The sequence below is a fragment of the Schistocerca gregaria genome, chromosome 6, assembly GCF_023897955.1.
Source record: "Schistocerca gregaria isolate iqSchGreg1 chromosome 6, iqSchGreg1.2, whole genome shotgun sequence".
Lineage (NCBI taxonomy): Eukaryota > Metazoa > Arthropoda > Insecta > Orthoptera > Acrididae > Schistocerca > Schistocerca gregaria.
Window position 1 is genome coordinate 246944305 of NC_064925.1, and position 23569 is coordinate 246967873.

At 41.2% G+C, this 23569-nt stretch overlaps 1 protein-coding gene across 2 annotated transcripts in view; it reads right to left on the bottom strand.

The window, feature by feature from the left end:
- The window catches only part of LOC126278563 (E3 ubiquitin-protein ligase rnf8-like), a 135503-nt gene that overhangs the window by 35586 nt on the left and 76348 nt on the right, over positions 1 to 23569 (bottom strand). For both annotated transcript variants that reach the window (XM_049978757.1, XM_049978758.1), the window contains exon 8: positions 11693 to 11925. In XM_049978757.1, the coding sequence (XP_049834714.1) occupies positions 11693 to 11925 (233 nt within the window). The remainder of the gene's footprint in view (positions 1 to 11692; positions 11926 to 23569) is intronic.

A 23569-nucleotide genomic window follows, 5' to 3' on the forward strand; every position in this document is an offset into this window, starting at 1 on the left:
GAGTAAATCAGCATAGCGAACACATTATTGTGGCCAAGATAGACACAAAGCCCATGCCTACTACAGTAGTACAAGTTTATATGCCAACTAGCTCTGCAGATGATGAAGAAATTGATGAAACGTATGATGAGATAAAAGAAATTATTCAGGTAGTTAAGGGAGACGAAATTTAATAGTCATGGGTGACTGGAATTCGTCAGTAGGAAAAGGGAGAGAAGGAAACATAGTAGGTGATTATGGATTGGGGCTAAGAAATAAAAGAGGAAGCCGTCTGGTAGAATTTTGCACAGAGCATAACTTAATCATAGCTAACACTTGGTTCAAGAATCATAAAAGAAGGTTGTATACATGGAAGAATCCTGGAGATACTAAAAGGTATCAAATAGATTATATAATGGTAAGGCAGAGATTTAGGAATCAGGTTTTAAATTGTAGGACATTTCCAGGGGCAGATGTGGACTCTGACCACAATCTATTGATTATGACCTGTAGTTTAAAACTGAAGAAACTGCAAAAAGGTGGGAATTTAAGGACATGGGATCTGGATAAGCTGAAAGAACCAGAGGTTGTACAGAGTTTCAAGGAGAGCATAAGGGAACAATTGACAGGAATGGGGGAAAGAAACACAGTAGAAGAAGAATGGGTAGCTCTGAGGGATGAAGTCGTGAAGGCAGCAGAGGATAAAGTAGGTAAAAAGACGAGGGCTGCTAGAAATCCTTGGGTAACAGAAGAAATATTGAATTTAATTGATGAAAGGAGAAAATATAAAAATGCAGTAAATGAAGAAGGCAAAAAGGAATACAAATATCTCAAAAATGAGATCGACAGGAAGTGCAAAATGGCTAAGCAGGGATGGCTAGAGGACAAATGTAAGGATGTAGAAGCTTATCTCTCTAGGGGTAAGATAGATACTGCCTACAGGAAAATTTAAGAGACCTTTGGAGAGAAGAGAACCACGTGTATGAATATCAAGAGCTCAGATGGCAACCCAGTTCTAAGCAAAGAAGGGAAGGCAGAAAGGTGAAAAGAGTATATAGAAGGTTTATACAACGGCGATGTACTTGAGGACAATATTATGGAAATGGAAGAGGATGTAGATGAAGACGAAATGGGAGATAAGATACTGCGTGAAGAGTTTGACAGAGCACTGAAAGACCTGAGTCGAAACAAGGCCCCGGAGTAGACAACATTCCATTAGTACTACTGACGGCCTTGGGAGAGCCAGTCATGACAAAACTCTACCACCTGGTGAGCAAGATGTATGAGAGAGGCGAAATACCCTCAGACTTCAAGAAGAATATAATAATTCCAATCCCAAAGAAAGCAGGTGCTGACAGATGTGAAAATTACCGAACTATCAGTTCAATTTGTCACAGCTGCAAAATACTAATGCGAATTCTTAACAGACGAATGGTGGATGCGGACCTCGGGAAGGATCAGTTTGGATTCCGTAGGAATGTTGGAACACGTGAGGCGATACTGACCTTACGACTTCTCTTAGACGAAAGATTACGAAAAGGCAAACCTACATTTCTAGCATTTGTAGACTTAGAGAAAGCTTTTGACAATGTTGACTGGAATACTCTCTTTCAAATTCTGAAGGTGGCAGGGGTAAAATACAGGGAGCAAAAGGCTATTTACAATTTGTACAGAAACCAGATGGCAGTTATAAGAGTCGAGGGGGCATGAAAGGGAAGCAGTGGTTGGGAAAGGAGTGAGACAGGGTTGTAGCCTCTCCCCGATGTTATTCAATGTGTATATTGAGCAAGCAGTAAAGGAAACAAACGAAAAATTTGGAGTAGGTATTAAAATTCATGGAGAAGAAGTAAAAACTTTGAGGTTCGCCGATGACATTGTAATTCTGTCAGAGACGTCAAAGGACTTGGAAGAGCAGTTGAACGGAATGGACAATGTCTTCAAAGGAGGATATAAAGTGAACATCAACAAAAGCAAAACGAGGATAATGGAATGCATTCAAATTAAATCGGGTGATGCTGAGGGAATTAGATTAGGAAATGAGACACTTAAAGTAAGAAAGGAGTTTTGCTATTTAGGAAGTAAAATAACTGATGATGGTCAAAGTAGAGAGGATGTAAAATGTAGACTGGCAATGGCAAGGAAAGCGTTTCTGAAGAAGACAAATTTGTTAACATCGAATATAGATTTATGTATCAGGAAGTCTTTTCTGAAAGTATTTGTATGGAGTGTAGCCTTGTATGGAAGTGAAATATGGACGATAAATAGTTTGGACAAGAAGAGAATAGAAGCTTTCGAAATGTGGGGCTACAGAAGAATGCTGAAGATTAGATGGGTAGATCACATAATTAATGAGGAAGTATTGAATAGGATTGGGGAGAAGAGGAGCTTGTGGCACAACTTGACCAGAAGAAGGGATCGGTTGGTAGGACATGTTTTGAGGCATCAAGGGATCACAAATTTAGCATTGGAGGGCAGCGTGGAGGGTAAAAGTCGTAGAGGGAGACCAAGAGATGAATACACTAAGCAGATTCAGAAGGATGTAGGTTGCTGTATGTACTGGGAGATCAAGAAGCTTGCACAGGATAGAGTAGCATGGAGAGCTGCATCAAACCAGTCTCAGGACTGAAGACAACAACAACAACAACGAGTAAATGTACTGGAAAGTTTGTAAGGACACCCCAGTCTTTGAAGAGGCATCTCCGAGGTCTTTGGTTACACGCTTAACACACTGTTACTGCTCAGTTTAACCAGATAAATACTTCCTTTACTTTAGCCCCGATGATAATTCCAAAAGACAACAGAGAGCAAATGTATGCAAAATCAGGCAGGATCCTGGCATTTTGCTTTTGAGAAAACACAGCTACACTCATCTCAACATTTTTTAAACAAATCAAGCATTTCAATCTGACATGTTTATCTCTTTGTTGGCTCCATTTCTGCCCATAACCTCCAAAGAATTTTACACAGAATTTCTTTTAGCACCTGACCTACACTTATTTCTGATACCAGAAGGTCATTTTATTTATTTCAAAATGTATACTAACACTTTTCACGAGATCAAGACTTGTTCTGTTTGTGTGAACCAGCTGTAGATCCATTTGGCTATTGCCTAGGCTGTGTCTAGTTTCTGAGATTGAGTATTAATATGCTTGTGTCATCAGTAAACACTACCTTTTTGAACAATCTGTAAAAACACTGGAAGCACATTAATGTAAGTTAGAAACAGGATAAGATCCAACATTATCCTTGTAGGACTTGATTTTTTTATGTTGGCCATTTAGAGTTTAGTATTATTCTTGTGGTGTGGTTCACTGCTTTCCATTCTCCACATAAAACGGAGCCATTAATCTCACAATGTACTGGCATACCAACTAGAATATCATGATTGGTGAACTAAGAGGCTTGGCAAGGTCACATAATATATCAATAATTTAGCTACTGATGCTTGATCTATTATGTCATCATTGTGGTTCTCTTTCTATAGACAATATTTTACCAAATCCTATACTGACAAGCAATTAAAAAGTTGTGTTTTTAAAAAGTGTGTATGCTATAGGAGGTCACTTTCTCGCTTTTTTTTCCTTTTTCTTTATCTTTAAAGAAGAGAACTTGAAAGAATTAAATGAATCTGTAAGTGATTTGTTTGTATTCATTTTTATAGCTGAATGTCATTACCAGATATTTAAGTCACTGAAGGGATAGATCATAGACCACTGACTGATAACAAAGATGTTTCAACAGCTGTCTGATCAATCCAAAAATAGAATTTTAATTACTTGGCTGCTTGGTTAGTTGACAAGGGTGGGGTCAAAACAACAATGTCATTGGTCCCATGATAGAATGTGGCAGAGACTAAGGAAGGAACAACACAAACAGCAAAGTCCAGTCAACAGGAAGGGAAAACGGGCAAACAAAAAGGTAAAAGAAACATCAGGCCAGCAGAAAGAGGAAAGAACAGGAGGGAGTGGGGGGAAACAGGGTGAGCACGGGTGTCAGAGCAACAGCACCACCACTGTCCCATCCCGATCCCCACACCGTACCATGATCACGACACAATGAGGACAATACCAAGGGAAGAAGACAAGACAAAACAAAACTGTACAAAAGACCAGATGAAACAGAGGGAAAAGGCGAAGAGAACCTGGCTGGTGAGGGCACAAAGCCATGGCCTCCATAACCAATGCCAACACTAACTGAGGGACTAAAATTCCAGAGAAATTGAACCTTAAAGGACAAATCACTTTGGCAAAGAAAAATGAGGAAGGATGTAACCATGCAAGGGCCGTCTGCTAACAACCTGGGCAAGGAAGGAAGGAGGGTATACTTAGGGTGTTAGGCCAACAGGTGGGGACAGTACAGCAACATATGGATCATCATGAGGGGAGAACCGCAACTATAGGAAGGGGAGGGGGGCGGGGCTCTCACTGCAGAATAAGATACCATGGGTCAGCCTTTTATGGCCGATATGAAGACGGCAGAGGATGATAGATTCCCACTGCAGGAGGTGGAGGGATGAACGCCTCACGGTGGGAGTCTTATCAATTGCGTGACGTTTACGGTGGGAGTCTTATCAATTGCGTGACGTTTACGGTGGGAGTCTTATCAATTGCGTGACGTTTATTAGATAAGAGGTTAATCTTCCAAGAATTGGGCCATGATTGAGCAAAACGGGATTTGACGTAAAGCCCCAAAAGGGTCGCGGGGAACAGGGGTATGCGGAAGGGGCAACTGATCCATAAACTTGATAAACATAGTCCAGATGAGAAAACTAATGTGAACAATCCGCATCCCATGACGGCAACAGACACTGAGTTTACGAAAACAGCCAAACCTTCAGATGACGGATATGGGGCAACCAGGTAAGCTTGTTGTCAAAAAGAAGACCCAGGAAACAGAAATGATGATGATGATTATTATTATTATTATTATATTTCATTTGTGGGGTGCTCAACTGCTTGGTTATCAACACCCATACAAATTTACAAGCCTTTCACTGTCCACTCTCGCCACTTTTCCCGGGCAATGACAAAATGATGAGGACAACACAATCACACAGTCCTATGGTGGAGAAAATCCCCAACCCGGCCGAGTATCGAAACCGGGACCCCTCAATCCAGAGGAAGCAACTAGACCATCAGCTCTGGATAAGAAATGGAACTGGGAAACCATCATCAGGTGCTGCGCATCGAGGAAGAGCTCCGGATCAGGACTGACCACAGTTGTTGTTGTTGTTGTTGTGGTATTCAGTCCTGAGAATGGTTTGATGCAGCTCTCCATGCTACTCTATCCTGTGCAAGCTTCTTCATCTCCCAGTACCTACTGCAACCTACATCCTTCTGAATCTGCTTAGTGTATTCATTTTTTGGTCTCCCTCTACAATTTTTACCCTCCACACTGCCCTCCAATACTAAATTGGTGATCCCTTGATGCCTCAGAACATGTCCTACCAACCGATCCCTTCTTCTGGTCATGTTGTGCCACAAACTTCTCTTCTCCCCAATCTGATTCAGTACTTCTTCCTCTACCCATCTAATCTTCAGCATTCTTCTGTAGCACCACATTTCGAAAGCTTCTATTCTCTTATTGTCCAAACTATGTATCGTCCATGTTTCACTTCCATACATGGCTACACTCCATACAAATACTTTCAGAAACGACTTCGCGACACTTAAATCTACACTCCATGTTAACAAATTTCTCTTCTTCAGAAACGCTTTCCTTGCCATTGCCAGTCTACATTTTATATCCTCTCTACTTCGACCATCATCAGTTATTATGCTCCCCAAATAGCAAAACTCCTTTCTTACTTTAAGTGTCTCATTTCCTAATCGAATTCCCTCAGCATCACCCGATTTAATTTGACTGCATTCCATTATCCTCGTTTTGCTTTTGTTGATGTTCATCTTATATCCTCCTTTCAAGACACTGTCCATTCCATTCAACTGCTCTTCCAAGTCCTTTGCTGTCTCTGACAGAATTACAATGTCATAGGCAAACCTCAAAGTTTTTATTTCTTCTCCATGGATTTTAATGCCTACCCCGAATTTTTCTTTTGTTTCCTTTACTGCTTCCTCAATATACACATTGAATAACATCGGGGAGAGGCTACAACCCTGTCATACTCCCTTCCCAACCACTGCTTCCCTTTCATGCCCCTCGACTCTTATAACTGCCATCTGATTTCTGTACAAATCGTAAATAGCCTTTCGCTCCCTGTATTTTACCCCTGCCACCTTTAGAATTTGAAATACGAGTATTCCAGTCAACATTGTCAAAAGCTTTCTCTAAGTCTACAAATGCTAGAAATGTAGGTTTGCCTTTCCTTAATCTTTCTTCTACGATAAGTCGTAAGGTCAGTATTGCCTCACGTGTACCAATATTTCTAAGGAATCCAAACTGATCTTCCCCGGGGTCGGCTTCTACTGGTTTTTCCATTCGCCTGTAAAGAATTCGCGTTAGTATTTTGCAGCTGTGGCTTATTGAACTGATTGTTAGGTATTTTTCACGTCTGTCAACACCTGCTTTCTTTGGGATTGGAATTATTATATTCTTCTTGAAGTCTGAGGGTATTTCGCCTGTTTCATACATCTTGCTCACCAGATGGTAGAGTTTTGTCAGAACTGGCTCTCCCAAGGCTGTCAGTAGTTCTAATGGAATGTTGTCTACTCAGGTTTCGACTGAGGTCTTTCAGTGCTCTGTCAAACTCTTCACGCAGTATCGTATCTCCTATTTCGTCTTAATCTACATCCTCTTCCATTTCCATAATATTGTCCTCAAGTACATCGCCCTTGTATAGACTCTCTATATACTCCTTCCACCTTTCTGCTTTCCCTTCTTTGCTTAGAACTGCGTTTCCATCAGAGCTCTTGATATTCACATAAGTGGTTCTCTTCTCTCCAAAGGTCTCTCTAATTTTCCTGTAGACAATATCTATCTTACCCCTAGTGACATAAGACTCTTCATCCTCACATTTGTCCTATAGCCATCCCTGCTTAGCCATTTTGCACTTCCTGTCGATCTCATTTTTGAGACGTTTGTATTCCGTTTTGCCTGCTTCATTTATTGCATTTTTATATTTTCTCCTTTCATCAATTAAATTTAATATTTCTTCTGTTACCCAAGGATTTCTACTAGCCCTCGTCTTTTTGCCTACTTGATCCTCTGCTGCCTTCACTACTTTATTCCTCAAAGCTACCCATTCTTCTCCTACTGTATTTCTTTCCCCCATTCCTGTCAATTGTTCCCTTATGCTCTCTCTGAAACTCTGTACAACCTCTGGTTCTTTCAGTTTATCCAGGTCCAATCACCTTAAATTCCCACCTTTTTGCAGTTTCTTCAGTTTTAATCTACAGTTCATAACCAATAGATTGTGGTCAGAGTCCACATCTGCCCCCTGGCAATGTCTTACAATTTAAAACCTGGTTCCTAAATCTCTATCTTACCATTATATAATCTATCTGATACCTTCTAGTATCTCCACGATTCTTCCATTTATACAACCTTCTTTCATGATTTTTAAACCAAGTGTTAGCTATGATTAAATTGTGATCTGTGCAAAATTCTACCAGGTGGCTTCCTCCTTCATTTCTTAGCCCCAATCCATATTCACCTACTACGTTTCCTTCTCTCCCTTTTCCTAGTCTCGAATTCCAGTCACCCATAACTATTAAATTTTCATCTTCCTTCACGATCTGAATAATTTCTTTTATCTCATCATACATTTCTTTAATTTCTTCGTCATCTGCAGAGCTAGTTGGCATATAAACTTGTACTACTGTAGTAGGTGTGGGCTTCGTATCTATCTTGGCCACAATAATGCGTTTACTATGCTGTTTGTAGTAGCTTACCGACATTCCAACTTTCCTATTCATCATTAAACCTACTCCTGCATTACACCTATTTGATTTTGTGTTTATAACCCTGTAGTCACCTGACCAGAAGTCTTGTTCCTCCTGCCACCGAACTTCGCTAATTCCCACTATATCTAACTTGAACCTATCCATTTCCCTTTTTAAATTTTCTAACCTACCTGCCCGATTAAGTGATCTGACATTCCACGCTCCGATCCGTAGAACGCCAGTTTTCTTTCTCCTGATAACGACATCCTCTTGAGTAGTCCCCGCCCGGAGATCCGAATGGGGGACTATTTTACCTCCGGAATATTTTACCCAAGAGGACGCCATCATCATTTAATCATACAGTAAAGCTGCATGTCCTCGGGAAAAGTTACGGCTGTAGTTTCCCCTTGCTTTCAGCCGTTCGCAGTACCGGCACAGCAAGGCCGTTTTGGTTAATGTTGCAAGGCCAGATCAGTCAGTCATCCAGACTGTTGCCCCTGCAACTACTGAAAAGGCTGCTGCCCCTCTTCAGGAACCACACGTTTGTCTGGCCTCTCAACAGATACAGCTCCGTTGTGGTTGTACCTACGGTACAGCTATCTGTATCGCTGAGCAACCCAAGCCTCCCCACCAACAGCAAGGTCCATGGTTCATTTGGGGGGGGGGGGGGGGGCACAGTATGGCAACAGAAATTCATCACCCTCAATTTGAGGGGAGAAAACTGGAAACAGTGCGAGTGTGCACACCAGATGGCACCCTGGATCTGTCGCTCTGCAGGGGCCACAATGTGGAAGTTAGCCCAATCATCCATATACACAGACCAGAGGAGACCAATGGTCCGATGGACGCCACAAGTAAAAAAGAAAACACACGCAGATTGAAGAAAACTGCAACACGATGACTGTATTTTGTAAGTGAGATATATTGGAAAAATCTGGGAATTTTTTTGCCTGTTGATGTATACAAGCCGATTTTCCCCTCCCAGTGGAGAGAGCATATTCTGGTTCCTGTACTTACACCTTACAAGGATCCATTGTACCTTAATAGTTACCACCCCATCAGTCTGACCAACATCCAGTGCAAGTTATGTGAACCAATGGTGGCTCAGTTGGGTCCTCAGATCTTGGGATCTTTTATCTTCTTACCAATGTGGCTTTTGTGAGGGATGGTCTCTGATTGATTCAAACTGCAGTTTCCAATCAAAGTATATAATCAATCAGAGACTGTCTGTCCCGAAAGCCACACTGGTAAGAAGATATAAGATCCCAAGATTTTACTTGCCAATGGAGCCAATGAGCCATTGTTGGTTCAAGTAACTTGCAGGAGATATAGGTCAGACTGACTGGCTAGTAACTATTAAGGTACAATGGATCCTTGGCAGGCTGAAGGACAGGAACCAGAATATGCTCTGTCCATTGAGAGGGGAAAATTGGGGTGTACACATGAACAAAAAAAAAATTCCAAGTTTTTCCCAGATATGGTTAAAAAATACAGTTTTCCCTGAGAGAAAACACACTTTTTCCGTGTTAAGTGACAGTAGCTTTCCCGAAGATTTTCCTTTGGAACTGTAAAAGTTATCAATCCTTTCAATGGTCTATGTTGTATACACCGGCATAGAACTTACTGGCACTTTAGAAAGGGGGGGGGGAGTTTTGGATAGACCTTTGATGTGCAGCAAAATGTACGCTGTATTTTTTTAATTACGAATTGCCCTACCATATGGACTGGCAACAAGTGCTGGTGACCTAGAGAGGGGGCGGAGGTGGAAGGGAGAGGGAAGGGAATGGAGGCAAGATATCCACACTGTAGTTGCTAGGGTGGGAGTTGTTCTTCCCCAAATGGCTCACAGTACAGAATAAAAAATTATAAGTGGTGGTCAAACCCCCAAAGGGGGACCAAACATTTAAGATGAAAAGAAGAGGACAGAGAGGAAGGAATGAGGACTGGGAGGGAGGGGCACTGGGAAGGAAATGCAGCCTGGGAAGGAAGAATTGGGCACAACAGCTCGGGGGCCAGTGAACAACAAGTGCAAACTCATGAAAGAACCATTAGCCCCCTGGAGGGAATTGTGATACATAGCAACAGAGACTATTACAGGCAAAATAAATGCCACTTTTTAGTGACACAGTAGATTGTTTTTAATTGCTATTTTTTTAATTATGTCAGTCATGTGAATATTGTAGTAAGTTTAAGACATCTCAATTTAGTTGTTTATTAACAAGTGCAATGACCGTTACATATGTGAGGAAACTGCTAGCCAGTGCCTTCAATGTGTTGTAGGGGGAGGGGGAGAGAGGGGGGAGAGAGGGGGACAGAGAGAGGGGGCCAGAGAGAGGGGGGCAGAGAGGGGGGGGCAGAGAGGGGGGGCAGAGAGGGGGGGAGAGAGGGGGAGAGAGGGGGAGAGAGGGAGAGAGAGGGAGAGAGAGGGAGAGAGAGGGAGAGAGAGGGAGAGAGAGGGAGAGAGAGGGAGAGAGAGGGAGAGAGAGGGAGAGAGAGGGAGAGAGAGGGAGAGAGAGGGAGAGAGAGGGAGAGAGAGGGAGAGAGAGGGAGAGAGAGGGAGAGAGAGGGAGAGAGAGGGAGTAATTTTTCAACAACACAGTTTGCTTTGTAAATCTCTTCCCAGTGTTCACTGCAAAAGTTTTCTCCAAACATCATGCCTCAATCACTAACAATTTTAATTTGAACCTCAATTTTTACGATGTGAACCTGGCTGCATTTAATTTACACTGGCACAGCAGTTGGGTTGGGGCACGAGGCTGTTCTGGTGATGGGAGCGAGGAGAGGATGGCAGAGAGCAAGAGACTATTTATGACAAAGGGAAGGGGACGGGGGAGGGGGAAGGGGGAGGCGAAAGGGGGAGGGGAAGGGGGAGGGGGAAGGGGGAGGGGAAGGGGGAGGCGAAGGGGAAGGGGGAAGGGGAAGGGGGGGAAGGGGGAGGCGAAGGCGAAGCCGAAGGCGAAGGGGAAGACGAAGGCGAAGGCGAAGGGGAAGACGAAGGCAAAGGGGAAGGGGAAGGCGAAGGGGAAGGCGAAAGGGAAGGCGAAGGAAATTGGCCACATCATCTTCAAATCAATCATCCCAGTATTTGACTTTAACAATTTAGGGAAACCATTGGAAACTGAAATTTGGTTGGTTGGATGGGCAATATAACAACCTCCTCATTGGTAATGCAGCATACTAATCACTGTGTCATCAGATCCTTTGTCCATGAAGTAATTTATTGGAAGCTGAAATTTGGTTGGTCGGATGGGCAATATAACAACCTCCTCATTGGTAATGCAGCGTACTAATCACTGCTTCATCAGATCCCTTGTCAGTGAAATAACTTAGTTCCATGTATAAGCTGTTTCATAAGGGTTGTGACAGTCAGAATATAAATTAAGCAACTAATTCAGGCCCTTAAGAACACACCCTGTTAATCATTTGCTATGTCATTAATTGCCTAAGATGACACGGGATGGGGTATGGAGCAGGGTGTAGTAAGCACATTGCTTTCCCAAATATTGTCAACTTTGCAAACCCTTGAGCCACTACTCATTAAATCAAGTCCTCAACTGGCCTCATGATCCTGGGTACATCCCTTTTTTCATCTTACCAAGGAGAAATCCTTAGCAGTACAGGGAACTGAACCCAGATCCTCAACATAGCACTCCGATATCCTATGGAGGCGAACTGTCAATATGAAAAAATTCTTTAAAATGTTTCTTAAAACTAAGAGCTGATATTATGTAATCTTTGGCATGATTTGTGACAATTTCAATTCCATTACAACATTTTAATCAGGGTTAACTATGAAACATACTGACTCATACAAGTTGTATCAACCAGTACAGTAAAGTGACTAAAAAAAGATCTGAACGAAAATTAATACTTACAGCCACAAACAACTCATTGCATATACTACATTGTAGTTCTGTTTCCATCAGTTCTCCAAAATTGTGCAAAATTTCTTCTCGTGCCTGGAGTGTATTAACAGAAGCTGACTGCACAGCTTCACTTAATTCCTTTTCTAACATTTCTCTTTTCTGATCAACAATGATTAAATTCTGTTTCACTTTCTCTAATTCCTCAGTTAGTTTCCCAACATCTTCTTTTGCTTCCGATTTCTCTGGAAAGATAAGCAGCAAACTATCTTCAGTAAATCATATCAAACTTTTTAACAACTGTCACAAACTCAGCAAGGTACTTATTGAAATATTTCCACATTATTGTGTATTATCACTGATTATTGTCGATGTCCCTACACTTGCTACCAATCTTGGTTTCTTTCACTGTTATGTGTATTCTAGCATGCAATACATTTATGTGTGCAGCCCGTAACTTTGCAACATCCTTAATATATCTGCAACTACTATTATAACAAAATCTACATTTTCAAAGAATTCTTACTTTCACTGGGCACACACAAACATGACCTAGGGATCAGATCACCTGACAGAACAGCAGGAATAGGTTGAAGGGAGTGGGAACTGGTCAAAGGAGTTGGGGGAGCCGGAACCCTAAGATGAGAGGGGCAGGACCAATTCCTCAAGGGGGCAGCCATAGTCACGGGGTGCGGGGAGGAGGGGGTTGGGGTGGTGGAAGGTGCAGGGTTGAGGGGGCGGAGAAGACAGGAATGGTCGACGGTGAGGTGGGACCTTGATAAGATGTGTTGTTATGCCCACATAAAAACTATGCACATTGATTACAGCCCTATTAGTAGACAATATGACTGCTTTTACAAGTGGATCAGATAGGAAATGACTGTGATAACTGTGCAACATGTGGCGGCGAAGTGTTTTGGCAAGTGGGTCCAGAGCGGAAATATTCATGGGATACAAGATTGTCAGCAAGATCATGTGTCAGATGAGTGGGCTGTGGAACAACACTACTGAATTTTCATCAAACCATCTAATGCAATACTCTAAAACCTTTGGATAAGACTCAAACACCACTATATGATAGTAGTTGCACAAATCCATGAATGCTGGTTAAAAAACTGACAGAGCAGCACTCTTAGTTTTACACGCATAAACTTGCTAGCCCCCCACCTCCACTCTATAAACCGTGGACCTTGCTGCTGGTGTGGAGGCTTGCACGCCTCAGTGATATAGATAGTCGTACTGTATGTGCAACCACAATGGAGGAGTGTCTGTTGGGAGGCCAGGCAAATGTGTGGTTCCTGGAGAGGGGCAGTAGCCTTTTCAGTAGTTGCAGGGGCAACAGTCTGGATGATTGACTGATCTGGTCTTGTAACATTAACCAAAATGGCCTTGTTGTGCTGGTACTGCAAACAGCTGAAAGCAAGGGGAAACTACAGCCACAATTTTTCCCACGGGCATGCAGATTTACTGTATGGTTAAATAATGATGGGTAACATATTCCAGAGGAAAAATATGTCCTCCATTCGGATCTCCAGGCAGAGACTAGTCAGGAGGACATTGTTATCAGAAGAAACAAAACTGGCATTCTACGGATCGGAGTGTGGAATGTCAGGCCCCTTAATCGGGCAGGTAGGTTAGAAAATTTGGAATGGGAAACGGATAGGTTAAAGTTAGATATAGTGGGAATTAGTAAAGTTCGGTGGAAGGAGGAACAAGACAAGGGTAGCGGAGTACATGTGGGGTGCACATGGGGTTTTTTTAGTTTAGAGAATTCCCTCCCTAGGCCCGACAAGACACCTCCTGAGACGCAGCAAGGTAGGAGTAGGCAAAATACAACAGGGAATAACAATATTAAAGTGCTAATAGTAAACTGCAGGAGCATCTGTAGAAAGGTCCCAGAACTGCTCTCATTAATAGACGGTCACAGCGCCCATATAGTACTAGGGACAGAAAGTTGGCTGAAACCAGAAGTGTTTATAGCGATAAGAAGTGCAATAGTATCGAAGGAAATTGATGGAGATCCGAAATGTGAAATAATTTGGGTGAAGGTCACGGTTAAAGCAGCACTCAGCCCATGGTAATTAGATGTCTCTATGGGCCCCCTGGCTCAGCAGCTGTTGTGGCTGAGCACCTGAAGGATAATTTGGAAAATATTTCGAGTGGATTTCCCCACCATGTTATAGTTCTGGGTGGAGATTTTAATTTGCCGGATATAGACAGGGAGACTCAAACGTTCATAACTGGTAGCAGGGACAAAGAATCCAGTGAAATATTTTTAAGTGCTTTATACGAAAACTACCTTGAGCAGTTAAACAGAGAACCGACTCGTGGTGATAACATATTAGACCTTCTGGTGGCAGACAGACTCAAACTATTTGAAACAGTTAACGCAGAACAGGGAAGCAGCGATCATAAAGTGGTTACTGTATCGATGATTTCAACCACAAATAGAAATATTAAAAAAGGTAGGAAGATTTTTTTGTTTAGCAAAAGTGACAAAAAGCAGATTACAGAGTACCTGACGGCTCAACACAAAAGTTCTGTCTCAAGTACAGATAGTGTTGAGGATCAGTGGACAAAGTTCAAAACATCGTACAATTTGCGTTAAATGAGTATGTGCCAAGCAAGGTCGTAAGATATGGAAAAGAGCCACCGTGGTACAACAACCGAGTTATAAATCTGCTGCGGAAGCAAAGGGAACTTCACAGCAAACATAAACATAGCCAAAGCCTTGCAGACAAACAAAAATTACATGAAGCAAAATGTGGTGTGAGGAGGGCTATGCGAGAGGCGTTCAATGAATTTGAAAGTAAAGTTCTATGTACTGACTTGTCAGAAGATCCTAAGAAATTTTGGTCTTATGTCAAAGCGGTAGGCGGATCAAAACAAAATGTCCAGACATTCTGTGACCAAAATGGTACTTAAACAGAGGCTGACAGACTAAAGGCCGAAATACCAAATGTCTTTTTCCAAAGCTGTTTCACAGAGGAAGACTGCACTATAGTTCCTTCTCTAGATTGTCGCACAGATGACAAAATGGTAGATATCAAAATAGACGACAGAGGGATAGAGAAACAATTAAAATCGCTCAAAAGAGGAAAGGCCGCTGGACCTGATGGGATACCCGTTCGATTTTACACAGAGTACACGAAGGAACGTGGCCCCCCTTCTTGCAGCGGTGTACCATAGGCCTCTAGAAGAGCGTAGCGTTCAAAAGGATTGGAAAAGGGCACAGGTCATCCCCGTTTTCAAGAAGGGACGTTGAAAAGATATGCAGAACTATAGACCTATATCTCTAATGTCGATCAGTTGTAGAATTTTGGAACACGTATTATGTTCGAGTATAATGACTTTTCTGGAGACTAAAAATCTACTCTGTAGGAATCAGCATGGGTTTCGAAAAAGACGGTCGTGTGAAACCCAGCTCGCGCTATTCGTCCACGAGACACACAGGCCCATTGACACTGGTTCACAGGTAGATGCCGTGTTTCTTGACATCCGCAAGGCGTTCGATACAGCTCCCCACAGTCGTTTAATGAACAAAGTAAGGGCATATGGACTATCAGACCAATTGTGCGATTGGATTGAAGAGTTCCTAGATAACAGAACGCAGCATATCATTCTCAATGGAGAAAAGTCTTCCGAAGTAAGAATGATTTCAGGTGGGCCGCAGGGGAGTGTCATAGGACCGTTGCTATTCACAATATACATAAATGACCTGGTGGATGACATCGGAAGCTCACTGAGGCTTTTTGCAGATGATGCTGTGGTGTATCGAGAGATTGTAACAATGGAAAATTGTACTGAAACGCAGGAGGATCTGCAGCGAATTGACACATGGTGCAGGGAATGGCAATTGAATCTCAATGTAGCGAAGTGTCATGTGATGCGAATACATAGAAAGATAGGTTCCTTATCATTTAGGTACAAAATAGCAGGTCAGCAACTGGAAGCAGTTAATTCCATAAATTATCTGGGAGGACGCATTAGGAGTGATTTAAAATGGAATAATCATATAAAGTTGATAGTCGGTAAAGCAGATGCCAGGGTGAGATTCACTGGAAGAATCCTAAGCAAATGCAATCCGAAAACAAAGACAGTAGGTTACAGTACGCTTGTTCGCCCACTGCTTGAATACTGCTCAACAGTGTGGGATCCGTACCAGATAGGGTTGATAGAAGAGATAGAGAAGATCCAACGGAGAGCAGCGCGCTTCGTTACAGGATCATTTAGTAATCGCGAAAGCGTTACGGAGATGATACATAAACTCCAGTGGAAGACTCAGCAGGAGAGACCCTCAGTAGCTCGGTACATGCTTTTGTTAAAGTTTCGAGAACACACCTTCACCGAAGAGTCAAGCAGTATATTGCTCCCTCCTACGTACATCTTGCGAAGAGACCATGAGGATAAAAACAAGAGAAATTAGAGCCCACACAGAAGCATACCGACAATCCTTCTTTCCACGAACAATACGAGAGTGGAATAGAAGGGAGAACCAATAGAGGTACTCAGGGTACCCTCTGCCACACACCGTCATGTGGCTTGCGGAGAATGGATGTAGATGTAAAAGACTTTTGGTCAGGTGAATACAGGGTTATAAATACAAAATCAAATAGGGTTAATGCAGGAGTAGGTTTAATAATGAATTAAAAAAATATAGGAGCACGAGTAAGCTACGACAAACAGTATAGTGAACGCATTAATGTAGCCAAGATAAGACACAAAGCCCGTGCCTACCACAGCAGTAGAAAGTTATGTCAACTAGCTCCGCAGATGACGAAGTTGTTGTTGTTGTGGTATTCAGTCCTGAGACTGGTTTGTTGCAGCTCTCCATGATACTCTACCCTGTGCAAGCTTCTTCATCTCCCAGTACTTACTGCAACCTACATCCTTCCGAATCCGTTTAGTGTATTCATCTTTTGGTCTCCCTCTACGATTTTTACCCTCCAATACTAAATTGGTGATCCGTTGATGGCTCAGAACATGTCCTACAACTTGTCAAGTTGTGCCACACAATTCCCTTCTCCCCAATCCTATTCAAAACCTCCTAATTAGTTATGTGATCTACCCATCTAATCTTCAGCATTCTTCTGTAGCACCACATTTCGAAAGCTCCTATTGTCTTCTTGTCCAAACTAATTATTATCCATGTTTCACTTCCATACATGGCTACGACGAAGAGATTCAAGAAATATATGATCAGATAAAACAAATTATTCAGATAGTGAAGGGAGATGAAAATTTAATGGTCATGGGGGACTGGAATTCAATAGTAGGAAAAGGAAAAGTAGTAGGTGAACATGGAATGGGGGGGGGTAAGGAATGAAGGAGGAAGTCCCCTGGTAGAATTTTGCACAGAGCATAACTTAATCATAGATAACACTTGGTTCAAGAATCATGAAAGAAGGTTGCACGTGGAACCTCGTCCTGGAGACACTAAGGTTTCAGATAGATTATACAGGGTGATTCAAAAAGAATACCACAACTTTAGGAGTTTAAAACTCTGCAACGACAAAAGGCAGAGCTAAGCACTATCTGTCAGCGAATTAAGGGAGCTATAAAGTTTCATTTAGTTGTAAATTTGTTCGCTTGAGGCGCTGTTGACTAGGCGTCAGCGTCAGTTGATGCTAAGATGGCGACCGCTCAACAGAAAGCTTTTTGTGTTATTGAGTACGGCAGAAGTGAATCGACAACAGTTGTTCAGCGTGCATTTCAAACGAAGTATGGTGTTAAACCTCCTGATAGGTGGTGTGTTAAACGTTGGTATAAACAATTTACAGAGAATGGGTGTTTGTGCAAAGGGAAAAGTTCTGGATGGCCGAGAATGAGTGATGAAAATGTAGCACGCATCCAGCAAGCATTTGTTCGCAGCCCAGGAAAATCGACTCTCAGAGCTAGCAGAGAAATGCAAATTCCACAATCAACTGTATGGAGAGTCCTACGAAAAAGGTTAGTTATGAAACCTTATCATCTGAAATTGGTTCAAGCACTGTCTGCAGCTGATAAGATTAAAAGAATCGATTTCTGTGATTGTATCCTTGCTCAAATGGAAACAGATGAATCTTTCGTTTCAAAGATTGTGTTTAGTGATGGAGCAACTTTCCACACTAACGGGAAAGTCAACCGTCACAATGTCTGTATATGGGGCACTGAGAATCCGCGGGAAACAACTCAGTATGAACGTGACTCGCCTAAGGTGAATGTTTTCTGTGCCATTTCAGCCAATAAAGTTTTTGGTCCCTTTTTCATCGAAGGTGCTACTGTAACTGGACTACAGTATCTGGAGATGTTAGAGAATTGGCTGTTCCCTCAGCTCGAACAAGAAGCACAACAATTCATATTTCAGCAGGATGGAGCGCCACCACATTGGCGCTTATCTGTCTGTAACTACCTGAACGTCAACTACCCGAGACGATGGATCGGCCGCCAGGCAGCCCGTGACAGAGCACTTCATCACTGGCCTCCAAGAAGCCCTGATCTTACCCCCTGCGATTTTTTTTTATGGGAGTATGTTAAGGATATGGTGTTTCAGCCCTCTATCCCAGCCACCACTGATGATTTGAAACGAGAAATAACAGCAGCTATCCGAACTGTTACGCCTGTTATGCTACAGAGAGTGTGGAACGAGTTGGAGTATCGGGTTGATATTGCTCGAGTGTCTGGAGGGGGCCATACTGAACATCTCTGAACTTGTTTTTGAGTGAAAAAAACCTTTTTAAATACTCTTTGTAATGATGTATAACAGAAGGTTATATTATGTTTCTTTCATTAAATACACATTTTTAAAGTTGTGGTATTCTTTTTGAATCACCCTGTATAATGGTAAGACACAGATTTAGGAACCAGGTTTTAAACTGTACGACATTTCCAGGGGGCTGATGTGGATTCTGCCCATTGTAGACTCAAACTGAAGAAACTGCAAAAAGATGGGAATTTAAGGAGATGGGATGTGGATAAACAGAAAGAAATAGAGGTTATAGAGAGTTTCAGAGAGAGCATTAGGGAACGACTGACAAGAACAGGGGAAAGAAATACAGTAGAAGACGAATTGCTAGTTTTGAGAGATGAAATAGTCAAGGCAGCAGAGGATAAAGTAGGTAAAAAATTAGGGCTAGTAGAAATCATTGAATGGAAGAGATTTGAATTTAATTAACGAAAGGAGAAAATGTAAAAATGCAGTCAATGAAGCACGCAAAAGGGAATAAAAACGTCTCAAAAATGAGATCAACAGGAAATTCAAAATGGCTAAGCAGGTATGGTTAGAGGACAAATGTAAGGATGTAGTCTTATCTCACTAGGGGGTAAGATATATACTGCCTACTGAAAAATTAAAGAGACCTTTGGAGAAAAGAGAACCACTTGTGTGAATATCAAGAGCTCCGATGGAAAACCAGATCTAAGCAAAGAAGGGAAAGCAGAAAGGTGGAAGGAGTACATAGATAGTCTACACAAGGGTCATGTAGTTGAGGGCAATATTATGGAAACGGAAGAGGAGGTAGATGAAGATTAAACGGGAGAGCCAGTCATGACAAAACTCTTATCATTTGATGAGCAAAATGTATGAGACAGGCGAAATAACCTCAGACCTTATGAAGAATATAATAATCCCAAACCCAAAGAAAGAAGGTGTTGACAGGTGTGAAAATTACCGAACTATCAGTTTAATAAGTCAAGACTGTAAAATACTAACACAGATTCTTTACAGATGAATGGAAAAACTGGTAGAAGCCGACCTTGGGGAAGATCAATTTGGATTCCGTAGAAATGTTGGAACGCGGAGACAATACTGACCCTATGATTTATCTTAGAAGATATATTAAGGAAAGGCAAACCTACGTTTATATCATTTGTAGACTTACAGAAAGCTTTTGACAACATTGACTGGAATACTCTCTTTCAAATTCTGAAGGTGGCAGGGGTAAAATACAGGGAGCAAAAGGCTATTTACATTTTGTATATAACCAGATGGCAGTTATACAAGTCGAGGGGCACCGAAGGGAAGCAGTGGTTGGGAAGGGAGTGGGACAGGGTTGTAGACTATCCTTGATGTTATCCAATCTGTACAGTGAGCAAGCACTAAAGGGAGGAAAAAAAAGAAAAAAAAATTGTAGTAGGAATTAAAATCCATGGAGAAGAAATAAAAACTTTGAGGTTTGCCGAAGACATTGTAATTCTGTCAGAGACAGCAAAGGACCTGGAAGAGCAGCTGAATGTAATGGGTGCTGTCTTGAAAGGAGGATATAAGATCAACATCAACAAAAGCAAAACAAGGAGAATGGAATGTAGTCAAATTAAATCGGGTGATGCTGAGGGAATTAGATTAGGAAATGAGACACTTAAAGCAGTAGATGATGTTTTTCTGAGGATTGTCGAAGTAGGAATGATACAAAACGTAAAGTGGCAATGACAAGAAAAGTTTCTGACGAAGAGAAATTTGTTAACATCAAGTATAGATTTAAGTCTCAGGAAACCTTTTCTTAAAGTATTTGGATGGAGTGTAGGCACATATGGATGTGAAATGTGGACAATAAATAGTTTAGAAAAGAAGAGGATAGAAGCTTTCGAAATGTGGTGCTAAAGAAGAATGCTGAAGATTAGTTGGGTAGTTCAGGTACTGAATAGAATTGGGGAGGAGAATAATAATTTGTGGCAGAACTTTACTAGAAGAAGCGATCGGTTGGTAGGACATGTTCTGAGGCATCAAGGGATCACCAATTTAGTATTGGCGGGAAGTGTGGAGGGTAAAAATCGTAGGAGAGACCAAAAGGTGAATACACTAAGCAGATACTGAAGGATGTAGTTTGCAGTAGGTACTGGGAGATGAAGAAGCTTGCACAGGATAGGGTAGCATGGAGAGCTGCATCAAACCAGTCTCTGGATTGAAGACCACAACAACACAAAACTTAATGGACAGGGGAGTGATCAACCTCAGTAGTTTCAAAGCATGATACAGTGCAAATAGTTATGTTTCATCAAAATTTATTAAAATCAGTATATTTCAGTGAAATTTATTACTTATGTGCTAAAGTATCTGAATGTAGAGGTGCTAGGCATGTACCGTTTTTAATATATCTTCAATTATATGTGAAATCATCACATAAAGATGATAAAAGAGAGAAAATTATGACTGTCAACAAAGACTTGTTTCATAATTACATATTGCTAGATACAACATTCTGCTAATCTGCCCAATACACACATTTATGCACTAGTGTGTTACCAAGGAGTAGATAAGATATGTGTCTGTGATATTTTACATCACTGAAAAGTGAACACTGAGAAATGGATCTCTGCCATAGGAACTGTTCAAGCTTTTAGAAGATCAAAATGACACACGAAGTTATATAGGCCTAAGTCATAATTTGTCCAATATGAAACTATATTTCTATAGTATATAATCAATGCTGGAGGTATCAGACCCGATATGTCAAATTCATTTCCTCTGCTACCTCAGGTGACAGTTGGAATGTCCAACACCAAAATACAAAGAAATTGGAAGTACTTTTGTTGTTAAATGTTTTCCATACAGATTTTGTTAGGATTAGTTTAAATGCTCCTCCTTGCTGCATTTTGCAATAATGGGAGTTGGGAACTGAGTGGAAGTGGTTTGAGTATTGTCAAGAAATAATGATCGGATTTCAAAGAGTTTGTTACAGATATCAGGGGATAAAATTCTAATTTGTATAGCTCTTGGCTTCAGATGCTTCGGACGGTGGTTTAGGACACCTTACGTCATAACATTATTTTAACAATAGGAATGGGGTAGCTTTTGTTAAATTTATGAAAATAAAAGTTGCTACGCACTATATAGTGGAGATGCTGAGTCGCAGATAGGCACAACAAAAAGACTGTCATATATAAAGCTTTTGGCCAGTAAAGCCTTCATCAAAAATAGACGACACACACACACACACACACACACACACACACACACACACACGGCTCACACACCATGCACACAAATGAAACTCGCACACGAAACTGCAGTCTCAGGCAACTGAAACCACATTATGACAGTCTTTTTGTTTTGCCTGCCTGTGACTCAGCATTTCTGCTATATGGTGAGTAGCTGCTTTCCTTTTCATGATACATTACATTATGAATTTTCCATAGTTTGATTTTTGTTAAATTTATATTGTCATACAATCAAAGAAATTATTCCTCTACCAAGAAGACAGCTCTTTGCAGTTTGGACATCTGAAAGATTTGACTATTTACTGCCTGGTTATAGACATTGGTACACATGTATCACCCAGCACTGCTATCTCTAATTAAAAGCAAAATGTTGGTGCACAGGCACACAGACTTACCATGCCTGCACTCAACTTACAAGATTCTGATTTAGAAGTATGAGGGCATGCTCAAAAGCAATGTTTCTAATTTTTGTATTTGAAAACTCAAAGCTTTTTAAATAAAACAAACTTTATTAACATTGTACATCTTTATTCTTCACATCTACATATTTATTTCTTAACATCACTTTGTCAACAAACACTTTTCTCCCCATGAGAGACCAGTTTGTTGATACTGTCACTTTAGAATGTTTGACTTTGTTGACAGTGCCATAACCTCACCTCTGCTTGCAAAGCTTCATCACTATCAAACTAAAGTCCTCAACAGTTCCCTTTACATTTAGGAAACATATGATAATTGGCACCAAGTCCAGGCTGTACGGAGGACAAAGACAATAGTGAATCCACGGAGTCAGACTGCTGCCAACATCACAACACTCGTGTATGGTCTGGCATTTGTCATGCTGATGGAAACGGTGCTCCAGGTGTGGACGAAATCTTTGAATTCATGCTTTCGGTTTTGTGAGGGTTCCTCACACACTGGCATAGTTATGTTGTAAATAGTCATGTGACATGCTACAATTCAGAACCCTCTAGTGGCAGAAGTTTGCAACTTGTATCAGAAAGCAGAAAAGTCAACCACATAATATGTTTGATATGTAATATCTCAACTGAAACTGAGAACAGAACAAAAAATTCAGACACATTAATTTTCAGCACATATTCATATTTAATGTCAAACAGATATAAAATGTTATTCTATATCTGCATCAGAATAATGATGTGACTGATGCTAGTCATGTTGAGGACAATTACCACAGCAACAACCAATCAAATAATGAACTTCACCATATCTTCTGTTCTGTTCCCCATAACATTGCTCTGCTACTTCAGGTGACAGCTGTCACTGTCAGTTGCAGATGATGCTCATGGCCAGTAACTTAACAGGGATTAATTTTTGTTGTTTGCATTATTTATCTGTACAGACTGTTAATTTTCCTAACAGAATTTGCTAAACTAATTGCAAATTTGTGCAGAAAAGTAATAAGATGATTAGCACCCTGCTAAGCAAACCAATTACTGCACACTGGTTGGCAGCAAGTGAATATATCCAGATTATTCTGCCAAGTAGTTGCTGCAGCACCTCGTATCATGCTAGACTAGCAGCCAATATGTTATTTTGATCAAGGCAGAGTTGTACTGTATGGACAACTTGTGGGAATGGAGGAGAAAATGAAATAAATAATTAAAAAAAATATAATAATAATGAAAAAGATTCCACTAGGATGAGAACCAGTAAATTCTTTTTATGAAGACTGATGTATTCAATAAGAAAACCACTTGTATGAACATCAAGAGCTCAGATGGAAACCCAGTTCTAAGCAAAGAGGGGAAAGCAGAAAGGTGGAAGGGGTATATAGAGGTTCTATACAAGGGCGATGTACTTGACGACAATATTATGGAAATGGAAGAGAATGTAGATGAAGATGAAATGGGAGATATGATATTGCGTGAAGAGTTTGACAGACACTGAAAGACCTGAGTCGAAACAAGGCCCCCGGAGTAGACAACATTCCATTGGACTACTGACTGCCTT